Source organism: Rhinolophus sinicus, chromosome 16 (assembly GCF_057876585.1).
Source record: "Rhinolophus sinicus isolate RSI-liver-muscle chromosome 16, RSI-T2T, whole genome shotgun sequence".
Classification (NCBI taxonomy): domain Eukaryota; kingdom Metazoa; phylum Chordata; class Mammalia; order Chiroptera; family Rhinolophidae; genus Rhinolophus; species Rhinolophus sinicus.
In genome coordinates, this window is record NC_142516.1 from 7505852 (window position 1) to 7518009 (window position 12158).

The 12158-nt window shown below is 50.5% G+C and overlaps 2 protein-coding genes across 14 annotated transcripts in view; both read right to left on the reverse strand.

Moving 5' to 3' along the window:
- Window positions 1-4216, reverse strand: part of GARNL3 (GTPase activating Rap/RanGAP domain like 3) — a 124143-nt gene extending 119927 nt beyond the window's left edge. Inside the window, exon 1 of one of the 2 annotated variants that reach the window (XM_074331031.2) lies at window positions 4026-4216. In XM_074331031.2, the coding sequence (XP_074187132.2) occupies window positions 4026-4117 (92 nt within the window). In that variant the 5' untranslated portion in view covers window positions 4118-4216. The remainder of the gene's footprint in view (window positions 1-4025) is intronic. The other variant, XM_019728603.3, reaches the window with a different exon arrangement.
- A 1986-nt stretch (window positions 4217-6202) lies between these two features.
- The window catches only part of RALGPS1 (Ral GEF with PH domain and SH3 binding motif 1), a 289205-nt gene continuing 283249 nt past the window's right edge, over window positions 6203-12158 (reverse strand). For 5 of the 12 annotated variants that reach the window (XM_074331041.2, XM_088793587.1, XM_074331039.2 and 2 more), the window contains one exon: window positions 10618-11219. In XM_074331041.2, coding sequence (XP_074187142.1) covers window positions 11085-11219 — 135 coding nt within the window. In that variant the 3' untranslated portion in view covers window positions 10618-11084. The other 7 variants (XM_088793588.1, XM_074331044.2, XM_074331047.2 and 4 more) reach the window with 4 other exon arrangements.

The window sequence follows — 12158 nt, forward strand, 5'->3', positions numbered from 1 at the left end:
AGATAACAGATCTATTTTTTTGAAATATATCTTTAAGCAACAAAACAATAGGGAGACCTATTGGCCTCCTTCATACAAAACAGGTGTTTCTGGCACCGCCCACCTCTAAACACCCCATAAAAGTTTTTTTCCAGCCAGTCCTAACCAGCGCCCTGAGCACCTATAGTCCTTCTTCTCAATCCCTCTTCCTAAATCTGCAGCTGGAACATGCACAACAGCAAGGCAGGACCTTGCTCCGCAGGCACAGGAGGAAAAATTGAATAGGCAAAGCTAGCAATTTAATGAGGCAAGGGGAAGGAAAGGTTGAGAACTTTCATATAAGTGTTAACCGTTTTTGTCCATAAAAGTTGCCATTTAGTAATGCTTTGTGCCAGATACTGTTTTTTAGCACTTTGCATAAGCTAGTTCCTTTAAAGCTCACATCAGTCTTGTGAGATATGTGTCACTGTCATTTTACAAAGGAGTTAACCAAGCCTCAGAGGGGTTAACCACTTGTCCCAAGCCACACACACAGCAGGTGAAAGGACAGAAATTTGAACTGAGGTCTGTCTGAGTCCAAAGCCCTTGTTCTTGAAAACCATCTGAAATACCTTCCTGTAAAAATCAGGACACATATATCTAGGGCAAGTGGTCTAACCACAGAAGCGTCTCGCCCTATGGCCTCCTGATTCCCCAGCTGGCCTCTCACCGCCACCTGCCTGCAGGCCTAACACCTGGGCCACTCCTTGCTCCTTTATATTCATTATGCATTGTGTCTGCCCACCAGTTATGAGAGCTGATGTGGGATATTTAGCAAAGACAGTTGCCATCCTGAAAGTAATGCCTTCCCTCCCCCATATCAATAAGATGAGTAAGTAAATATAGTTAAACCAGATTCTAAAAGGCCTGAACACGAGGCAGTGGCATTTAAACTTGATCTGATAGGAAATGAGAAGTCACTGAGGCCTCTGCAGTAAAGGAGGCTAACCTGGCAACGCGCCCACAAATGAGGAGAGGCTGTTCCCCACCCCCCTGCTGTCCATCAGAATCAACTACCGGGCTTCCTTCACATCCCCACACCCCACGACCACCTTGGCCTTTCTGGAACAATCGGCCTGGGGTAAGGACCCACACACTCATATGGTTAAGAACTTTCACAGGTGATTTTTCTCCTGTTAGCCCGAAGAGTCCATTATGTCTGTCCAATACAAGGTAGCTCTTAATAGTCTCACTTAAACGTGCAATAATGTAGATTAATGGATTAAAGAGGTAATATTTTTTTAGAGCAACAAAAACAATAGGAGAATTATAGCTAAACATTGATCTCTTTTAAGTTAGGGAAGTCTTTCCTAATTAAGCATAAACTGGAGGAATAGATTTGACTATATTAAAAAAAAAACCAATCATAGTAAAAACTTTAACAAAAAAACACCACAAATAAAGTTAAAAGGCAAATAATGAACTGCAATAAATATTTGCTACATATTTGACCAAAAAACTTCATTCCCTTAATAAGTAAAAAGTGCTTCAATTCAATAAGGCAAAGATAAACATTCCAAAAGGAAATGGACAAAGTGCATGCATATATATTTTATTTAAAAAGAAATACAAATTACGAATAAACATGAGAAAAAAGTTTCACCTCCCTACTAAACAAAAAGTCAAATTAAAACACAGGTACCGCGTTGGCAAACATTTATAAATGATAATGCTTAGCACTGGAGATGAGAAAAAACAGACACACGTATATGCTTTTGGGGGAACTGTACAATGGTACAATTTCTGTTTCAAAAGCCTTTAAACTGATCATTTTCTCAGATCCGATAATCCCTCTCACTTCTACGAATTTTCCTGAAGGAAACAGAGCACCTCTTCATACACAGGCTAATGCACATGGATTCAATGTGTCTTTAGTAAGAGTGACAATCTGGCAAGAAACTGCACGTACAATAATAAAGGCGGATTAGATAAATTGTCCTCCAGCAAACATGAATTATTTTTGTCACCAGAAAATTGGTAATCATTATTTCTAAGGCTTATACAGTAATATTATGGTGTGTTCAATAGAGAAAAAACACCGCTGGAGGCCAAGACGTCCTTTAGTCTTTCAGGTGGGTAAGGTCATGAGGAGAAAGGAGAGGATGGTAAAAGTGAGAATTCAGAGCAAGAGAAAAACTTTCTATTTGGTGCTGTCCAATATTGCAAACATTAGCCACATGTGGCTATTTAAATTTAAGTTAATTAAAGTTAAATACCATTTAAAGTTCAGTTCCTTAGTTGCACTAGCCATATTTCAAGTGCTCGGAGTGACAGGTGGCTGGTGGCTACGGTTTCAGACAGCACAGATTGGAGAATGCTTCGCAAGCTCTCCTGGACAGCGCTCCTCTAAGCTTTCTCCCTCACACCTGGATCCAGCCTGCATCCGGCTTTGGGCTCATCTCTTCAGCCTCATCTCTTGGTACACTCTTCCGCATCCTCATGTCCCAGCAACACGAGAGGAAGCACCAGAAGGACAGAGATCGTATCTGTGTGGTCCTCCCAGACAAATAGGATCTCCCAGGTAATTATACACAACGGCATGTGGAAGAGCCGATAATGCAGAGCGTTAATACAGCCCTGAGTTCATCCTGGGGTTCAGGGAAGACTTCCCAGGGGAGGAGGGGTTAGGCAGTAACCACAGAAAAGAGCATGATATGAGTAAAGGCACTGATGAGAAAAAGCACAGCATAAGAGAATTACCAGCTGGTCAGGCATTTCATCACTCAGCAGATAATGACTGTCTGTAATGGGCCAGGCCTGAGCCAGGCTCTGCAGACAGAGCAGGGACCAGGACAGCAATGGCCCCTGTCCTCATGACGCTTATACTCACTCTCATCCAGCACTGCAGGAGCACCAAGGATGAGGCAAGGTGTGCAAGGACTCAGACCTCATATTAAGGAGACTGGTTTGTTTTTCAGCCTAGCAGTGGAACCCTCTTTTTGGCCTCCTGGCTTCTATCTCTCCTTGTTCCCTACCCCAGTCCCCATCTGTGGGAGATGGAGAGCTCCTGATAGCCGGCGCGGGGGAGGGGCGGGAGAGAGCGGTTAGGCAGCCGGCGGGGCACAGCCGACAGTTTGGGTAAGCCCCTTCCTGCAGCCAGTGAGGATGTGGATTTGAGAGAAGAAAGAATAAAGAGGGGAAGTCTAGTGGACAGGCTGCGGGAGTCATCTAGAAGCGCGGGGGGAGCTGAAAAATAGCAGGGCCAACATCAGCAATGTTGGAGCAGGAGAAGGCACTCCAAGTTAAGAAAATGCCCTCGGAGGGAACCGGGCTGGCAGAGCAGAGGGAGCGCCGCCAAACCCGGCGAGGGAGGGCGTGTCTGTGGGGCAAGGTTCCAGGGAGGAGGGGGAACCGAGCATCTCGGGAGAGTCCCCAGGCCAAAGGAAGGAGGCCAGCCGGGGCACGGGCACCCCCAGCGGAGGAAAGGTGTCGGCAGGTCAGAGGGGCGCGAGAGACCTCACCTGCAGGGGGCCACACGGTGCCAGGATGGGCGGGGCTGTGAGGCAGCAGGTGTGCGTTACCTGCGGAGCGAGGATGGGGAGGCTGGAGCTGGCCCGGGTCCTGGGGCAGCGCAGAGAGGCTCCCCGGAGGAGGGAAACCTCCCTTGGACTTCAGCAGGGCTATTTCCCGACCTTGTCCTTGAGCAATTTACAAGCGGCGGGCAGGGCGTTCTCCACAGCCCGGATTCCGCCGAGAGCCAAAGCTCTGCTCCGGGCCTGCCATAGGACCAACGCTTTGCGGGCGTCTCATCTGGTCTGGATTCCCGACGCTCGCCAGGTTCTTCTCTGGGGTGACCCCCTTCGCACCTGCCGCTCGTATGCTCCAGCCCCCTCGATCCCCCGTCGCTCGGCCCAGGCTCTTCGCCGGATACCCTCAGACCTCCCCCCCAGCGACCGCACCCCGCGCCGCGGCCTCGCAGCCCTCGGTTCCCTCCGACCTCCACCCCCCACACGTGGCCGGCACCCCGCTTCTGCCCCTCCCAGCCGCACCCCTCCTGTCCGCGGTACCTGGGGCTCTCGAAGCTGCACCCCCTGCGCCGCAGCGCCGCCCTCTTCTGCCGCAGGAGCGCAGCGGCCTCCCCACCGAGCTCCTGCTCCATCGCCCCGGGGCGGGGGCCGCGGGCTCGGGCGCACTCGGGTGGGCTCGGGCTTCGGCGGGCCTCGGAGGGCCTCTAGGCTCACGCGCCGCAGCCCACGCCCCGCCCCGAGCGCCTCCGCCCGGCCCAGGCCCCGCCCCTGCCCCGCCCCGAACTTCAGCCCTGCCCACTCCTTGCCCCTAGCCGAGTCCAGACCCCGCCCCGAACTTCAGCCCTGCCCACTCCGTGCCCCTCAGCTGCGTCGAGACCCCGCTCCGGGCCCCCCATTCCCGGAACTTCAGCCCAGCTTACCCCACGCTCCTCAACCCAGCCAGTGCCTCGCCCCGTCCCCGCCCCGCACTCTAGCCACGCCCATCCCACCCTGGTCCCAACCCGGTTCCCAAAGCTTGTTCTCCGCACCTCTGTTAGGCATGCACACACGAAAGGCCCATTCAGCTGTGTACTGTCCACGGCCCCGCCCCTCCCTCTCTTTGCCCCTTTGCACTAACCCAGGCCCAGGTCACCTACCCCTCCGCTACAGAGCTCCCGTGAGGTCCCCGCCTTCACCCCAAGGGTCGGCTCAGTTGAACGTCGCTCCTCCACACCTCAGTACCCCCAGGCGCTTTGTAATGTAGCACGGCGCCCTCTGGGAGCCGCCCTTTCCAGTGCCCCGCCCACAGGCACGGCCCCGCCTTTTTTCACCAGAGCCCCCATACTGCGCTCACTCGCGGCCCTCCTCAACCCTGCGGGGAACAGAGCTCCGCCCTCAGCCCCGCCCCTCCAGGCCCCGCCCGCGATCTTGCCCCGCCCACGCAGGTGGCCCCGCCCATTCCCCCCTCCCCCCTCCGCGGGTGCCCGGGCGGTGGCTGGCTGCGCGCAGGGGCTACATGCCCACCTTCAAGGCTAAACAGGCATTCTGCCACACAGTCTGAGTTAGCTCGCGGATCTCTCCATCCACCAAGAGGAAGTACTGCTGTCTCCTGGTGGTCGTTTGTGGCACCTGACGCAGTGAGGCTGAGGGGCTGGAGCTTTGCAGGCTACCAATCGTGGGTTCAAGTCTTGCCTTCATCACTGTCCAGCTGTGTGACAACCACCACATCCCACCATCCTCCTTCCCAAGTCAGATACATCCGTCTCAGAGCCTTTGAACACTGCACCGTGGCTGAGGCAGCTACCCCATCTGGGTAAAGCTAGGGGGTCACTGTGCCATCTAAATCGTGAGGTGAACTAGGGTCCCTCAGCTAGCAGGGCTTGTCTAGGCTAGGGAGGTGTGGCCATTCTAGCCTGGAACTGGGGCGGTGGAACAGAGACTGAGGAGTGTGTGGGGGGGAGCTTGTGCTTGGAGAATCGGCCACTGCAGCTTTGGAAGTCACTAGCTGGGAAACTGAGGCAGGCAGGGCCGGGGCTCCCTTGATCACCTTGTATCATGTCCCTCCCTGGTGCAACTCCCTCAATGACTTGCTTTCCCAGTAAGGCCTGGACTCCTTTGCTTCTGCACCTCCCAGCAGAGAAGCCAGTCTAGGGAGAGAGTGAAAGGGAGAGAAAAAGATGTAGGGGCTATCTACTTCTCATTCTGGCTCCTTGAGACTCCACTTTGGTCCTCCCCTCAGGTTTCCAGGAGACAACCCTTGTAAAACAGCCCACCCCCACCTTGTAAGACAGTCCCCCTTTTTCTCTTAAGCAAGCTAGAGTGAGCTTCAGGTTTTTGCCTAACTTCATGAACTCCCCCCAACATATCTTTTCAGACTTGGATCCTATTACTCCCCCCCCATCCTTTACTCAGTGAGACTGGGTTGGCTGCTTTCCCCAACCTCCTCCTCCTCTGTTTCCTTTCTGTCTCCCTGCCTGCTCCACTCTCCTTGTGTTCGGAGATCTCTGAAATGAATCTCCAAATGTCCACTGCCTTCTAAAGCTTCCACAGATCCCCCCACCTCCCTCTGAGTGCCCACAGCACTGACTGTGTCCCTTCCTGAGGGCACTGCTCATATATATGTCATTTACGTTCCAGTACCTCTTAACTGGGATGCCCCACACATCCTTCATGCCTGTAGCTGGCACAGCAACTCTTTGCTAAGTGAAATGCACGTGACTTTAATGAATTGAGCAATATTCATTGGAAAACACATTTAATTTCAAAGTAAACAAAGATGTTTGTACATTAAAGTATTTAATTAGTGAAACAATTATCAGTGTAACAAGCTGAAAAATACAGCAACTTGATACAAGACTGAGGTAACAAAATACTTCACCCAAAATCTAAAGAATCCCCGGAGGGCTGATGTCCAGTGGTTATTGCAGGTGAGACACTTTATAGGAATTAGAGAAAGTCTTTACACAACTGCATGCAGGGGGTCTGCTGGAAAAAAAGACAACCCAGGAGAATGCAACAGATTAACAAGAAAGGAATTAAAATGTAGAAACTGATTTCCAATTTACTTTGAAGAATACATAAGAAATTGAAAACTACTCTCTACACAACATTTTGAATGCTAAGTGAAAAACCATGCATTTTGGCACGAAATTTATTAAAGATTATACCATACTAATAAATTAATTACTATTGTTTCATTACTGAAGGGTCACAGTTGTTCAGAAATGGGTAAAGAGATAATGGTTATAGAACGGGCAGTACACTCGCACGCAGAAGGCAGGGCTGCGAGGTGGTCCATGGGAAGTTCCAAGTTTTCCACACCCAAGAAAATGCAGCTGTCACTCACGCTGCATTGAACACTGAAAGTAAGCCCAAAAGGCCTCGGAAGTAAATACTGCAAACATTAGGACCCTGCTCTCTTTCCACCTTGGAGTCCTACGCGTTCCCAAGCAGAGCTCTGCTCCTGCCGGTTCTGGGCCAACCAGCCTCTGGGACCACCTAGTTCTCACTGCCCCTGAACTGGCAGGGCAAGAGGCTCTTTCATCTGTGCAGCCTTTAGAAACCTTCCTGGTGGCAGCTGCACAGGGTTGTACTTGTTGCTGGGAGAGAGGCAGGGACTTGCTAGAGGAGATGCAGCGTGAGAACTATTTCTTCATTGAGTGGTCAGCTCCTCCAGGGCAGCCATCAAGTGTTTTGTCCTTTCATATCCGGGGTAGCGCCTGGCACACAGGAAGCACTCACTAGAGAGGCAGATGAATGTATGGGTGGTTATGCGCAGAGAATCTTTTCTTTCAAAGGGACTCTGGTAGTTGTGTTTGTTTTTCTTTTTTAAACATTTTAATCACCTAACATGCCAGTATGATGTGGGACTCATTAAAGTCATTGATGAAGTCACTGAAAATAAGTTAGGTTGTGTTTTTGGCAACGTTCTCCTGGTTATAAGCATCAGTAACATGAGTGGGAGCTCTAGACTCCACTTGTGGAATGAAAGCAGACCCTGCTTGCCGATGGCTTCCCATTTTCATGGACCATTTTCCACCTGTAAAATGGCATTCTAAAAAATACAGGTGTTGGGAGGAAGATGATGAAAGAAATACTGGCCATCTTGGCAAGAAAAAATGCTTTATAAATTCAGTTGGCAAGAGAGAGCGGGTTCTTTCCCAAACAGAATCCCTTCAAGTATCTTCCTCTTTCGATTCCACAGTAGGACAGTGTGATCAATGGGCTTCTTCAGGGAAGAGAAAGGGGCCACACTCCCTCACCGGGCATACTCAGAACAATATTTCTACTGTTCTCCATCAAATAAATCCTCCAGGAAGTGTTTCATTCGTCAGAATGCACTCGGTAGATCATGAATTACAAAACACGTTCAACTCAAACGGGTGAAAATTACTCCCAGGAATCGGTGAGGGAGCTGTTCTTGGGGCACCAGCTATCTACTCCAGTTTGTAGACAGCATTCTGTAACTCTCCTTTTGGGGTGCCGTGATGTTTGCTTGAAGGAAAAAAAAAGATACAGCACATGCATGCAAGACATGTATCTTCAATGGTGTCACAAACATTTGTGCACTGTGGACCGTCAAGGAGAAAAAAGCAGAAACACTTCCCTCCAGGGGGAGCATCCACCCATGGACGTCCCCGCTGGGGTCTGTGCCTGGCCCCTCCGTCCCTGCCTTGCAGCTTGAGGGACAAGCCGACACTGAGCAGACAACCTGAATTTCATTCACTTGCTCGGCCCCAAGCCCCTGTCTCAGGACTTCTCTGGTACCTTCGAGGTGCTTACCAGTTCTACGGGGGCTTTGCCAATGAGGTCTGAACAGATTCTTCAAGAGTCCAAGCTAAGAAGGTTTCTAGGAGGGGGTGTGGGATCCTTTTCAATTAGCGAAAAGACTAAACACTTTGAAAAGAACGGCGAATGTGCTGTCTCACATTAGACTCAGAAGAGAACCTAATTTGTGAAAGAGACGAACATTTTGTAGAGGGCAGAACCTCATCTGATTAAGTCGAGCCTGAAATTCGCAGGTTTTTGGATCGACATCTATAATATTTCATGTGAGAAAAGCCAGAACAGTCGAAGAGTGGAGAAGCACAAGGAAAAGAAGTGGCTGATGTTCCACTGTTGCACGTTCCTCCAAACTGAAGACTTAAAAACTAACAGGTAGAATCAGATTTGAACGTAAGTCAGAGCGTTCACACTGCACAGGTCTGGTGAGAGGCGTTTGGAGTGTGGTGTTTTCATTCAGCCTCCAGAGGCTAATTTGAAGAGTCGTTGGTATGAATCGGGTGCCCGCATCCAGACCCTGGCTGCAGGTGGGTATGCAAAGTACCAATGGCCAGTGTTTGAAGGCCTCCACTTTACCATCTGGAGTTTCTCCTGGCATGAGAGCATTCTAGAACTTGCTCCAGAGCAGGGGTAGTTATTGAGCACACAGAGTAAAGCTCAACCACAAAACAAGCTCCTGATGACAACTCCTTTCCTCACCAATTCATTCAAGGTTTTAGAAAAGTTGTCACCATTTGATCAAAATACAGTGGTGGGTCCTTTAGTCGCTTTTTATCTGACCTATCACAGTTCACTGGTTAAGATGCTCTTTTGAAACATATTGCCCAGAAACTGTTAGGGGTAGTTTGATGTCTGATCTCGTGTGAGCCATGAAACTATGATAGCAACACGGACCCAGAAATTCAGCTTCTTTCAAAAAATCATTTTCGGGTTTCCTTCTTAGAATTAGGGCACCCAGATGAGAGAGATGGGGGAGGGAGGGGAGCTATGGTGATAAAGCTACCACAAATGAAGTTAATTTTTATTCATTATTTTGAATAAAAATGTATTTGTGCAAAATAAAAGTCACTTAAAATATGACAGTAACAGAAAAGGACGTTGTTCGTGTGAAGAGCTCGTAACTGAATGCAGGACGTGGGCTGTTCACTCCCAGGGCATTGCTTTCTCGTCACCATGGTCATCAACAATTGTGCCCTTGGATTTGGATGATGGAAAACTTGCTGGTGACTGGGTTCGGGGACAAGACGAGGGAGCTTAAGGCCTCAGTGTCACTCAGCTCCCCAGTGTAATCGGGAATCCCAATGGGCCCTGGCCTGGCAGTGGAGGCAAAGGGTGAGATGATGGGAACAGAAGCCTGGCCTGTGGGAAGAGGTTGGCGCAACCGTTTGCCATGAGCATGGCGGCCTCCAAGCTGCTTCTGAGAAGCTGGGGAAAGCGTCACAACTTTCCATTCTGGCCTGGGCGGAGGGGGTGAGAAGAGAAGGGCCTCGGGCCACGGGAGAGGGGCTGGGAGGAAGCAAGCAGGCCAGGGGCCCAAGCCCCCTCCCCCCCCAGCCTGAAGCCTGTCTCAGAAGAGCCGACAGCAACAAGGCCTGGAAGGGACCCGGGCCCAGGGAGCAGCCTTCCAGATGAGTAGCACCCATAGGAACAGAAAACAAGACACAGTTTAAGGCATTGTTTGTTTACAGTAAAACAGGAGGGATCTGGGCTCTCACTCTGACCTTCCTGGGTGACAAGGCTGTCACTTCAGGTGAAAGCAGGGCCTCAAAGCCAATGAAGTGTGTGATGTCACGAGTCTTGTGCCAAAATGCATGTTTCTCGAAGAGTTCACACTTGCTCGCCGCTCGCAAGCACATGTATACGGCATGTACACGCAGAGGACGCTTCGGGGGTTGTACAAAATCTGAGGCCGCCCTGTGGGCAAGCAACCCCATGCACTTGGGGTGTAAAAAGCCAGTTCACAGCCAGTGCCCTCTCTCTGGTCCCCCACACAGCTTAACACTGTCCACTCTTTCGTGCAGGAGAGAGCAGTAGGGACCCAACGTGGGCTGAATGCTCTCTAGTCACAGCAGCAGCTGGTGGATGCACGAGGGCCCAGAGAGGGAGGGCGGGTGTTGCTGCAGAATGAGTCATGACAGTCGCTGGGGACTGGTGGTACGGCCTGCTCTGGCGGGCCCTCTGGACTATGAGGCCACAGGCCACGTCCCCTTGGGTCCAGCTGTGAGTCTCCCAGCACCTGGGCCATCAGCCTGTGCCCAGGACCTGTGCGTCACCACCAGTTCCAGGCCGGGCTCCCAGAAGCCTCTGAAGTCATGCCACGTCCTGCAGAGACTTATTCAAATGACATAAGGTTTGCAGGTACCTAGGAGAGAAAGCTCAGCCTTTTGTGAAAGTTCCAACTTTTTGGAAAGGGACCAGAGGTGGTCCCTAAGGGAAGGGACCAGGCCTTCCCCATTCGTCTGTGAATGAGCGGGTCTGGGGGGAGAGGGCACAGCAATAATGACCACTACCATCTGCTAAGTGGCCGCTGTGGGCCAGGCACTGCTCTGAGGACTTCACGTGCATTGCATCCTCAAGTCCTCACATCCACCCCACGAGGCAGGTACTAGACGTATCCCCATTATAAAGATGAGGAAACTGAGGCTTAGAGAGGCAGAGTACACAGTGCCTAAGTGGCAAGGCTAAGACCCAGCCCACACTCTCAGCCACTATCTCTGGGTCAAAATACAACTGCTCTTGGAGTGAAATTACACGGACCCCAATGGGCATCTGCGTTCGGAAGGGAAGCCAGCGGGAGGGGCGCGGGGGAGGTGGCAGGTGTGACGAGAAGTAACTTCATCAAAAACAAATCCATGTTGGTGTCAATTTGCTCAAACTGATAAATTGGAAACAATGCATCTCCTTGCCCCAGGGGACAGTTTTAAGAATGGTGACAGGAGCACTGTTCCAAACAGCACAAAGCAGGACATCGTTCTTGGGATCACCAACAGAAGAATTGATAGAAAGAAAAAATCAGTCCAAATAAATGAATGAAAGTTACACACATTGACACAGAAGACTCTGAAGAACACACTGCAGGAAAAGAGCAAGTCACAGAAGAAAATAGACAGTTATGGTTCTATTTCTAAAAAGAAGTTTAAAAAATGTACCCTCACCATACAATGAGGAATCAATACACTCCCTAACATTTTACAAGAACGGTAAACAAGCAAACCAGGAGCGTGGGTATGGGGTTATGAGATTTAAGTGTATTCAGTGTTAGTATCATTTTAACAAATACAATTCCCCAAAAAGAAAACTAATCTCAGTCGCTGAGATTTCCCATGAGAGGAGATGCATTTCTGACTGCCTTGCATGGCACCCCCTTGCATGTCATCACACGGCTGGCCCGGGGCATAGGGAAATAATCCTCTGCTGTGGAATATTCCGTTCTTGCCAACTTTTTATTATGACACACAGCATAGAGCGGAAATATTTGGCTGAAAGTAAATTAGAAATAAAAAGGGGAAAGAGTAGAGAAATAAAAAATCCCCCTCCCTTAGGTCTAAAAGTAGGACAGAAACACTCAAAAGGAGCAAAACCTTGCCACGGTACCCCACATTTACCACATGTGAAATTCGATTGTCCTTCTGATCAAACACCTGTTCTGCCAAATGGGTTTGACCCAGTTCCCTGCGACCTGCTGTGGACCTGCTGCCACCCTCAGGCTACCCCCTCACCTCCCCCGAGGGCAATGGGCTCTTGCTCAGAGGAACCATCAGTGATCCCAGCTGGGGCTGCCTCAGTGCCAAGGCCCTGTTCTCTCCCCTCCCCCACTGTCCTGGTGGCCCTCCTCAGGGCTGTCAGTCACTGTCAGACCTGGAGCCACCCCAGCCTCCTGCTCCAAGAATGGCATTCAGAGCTAATGAGGCC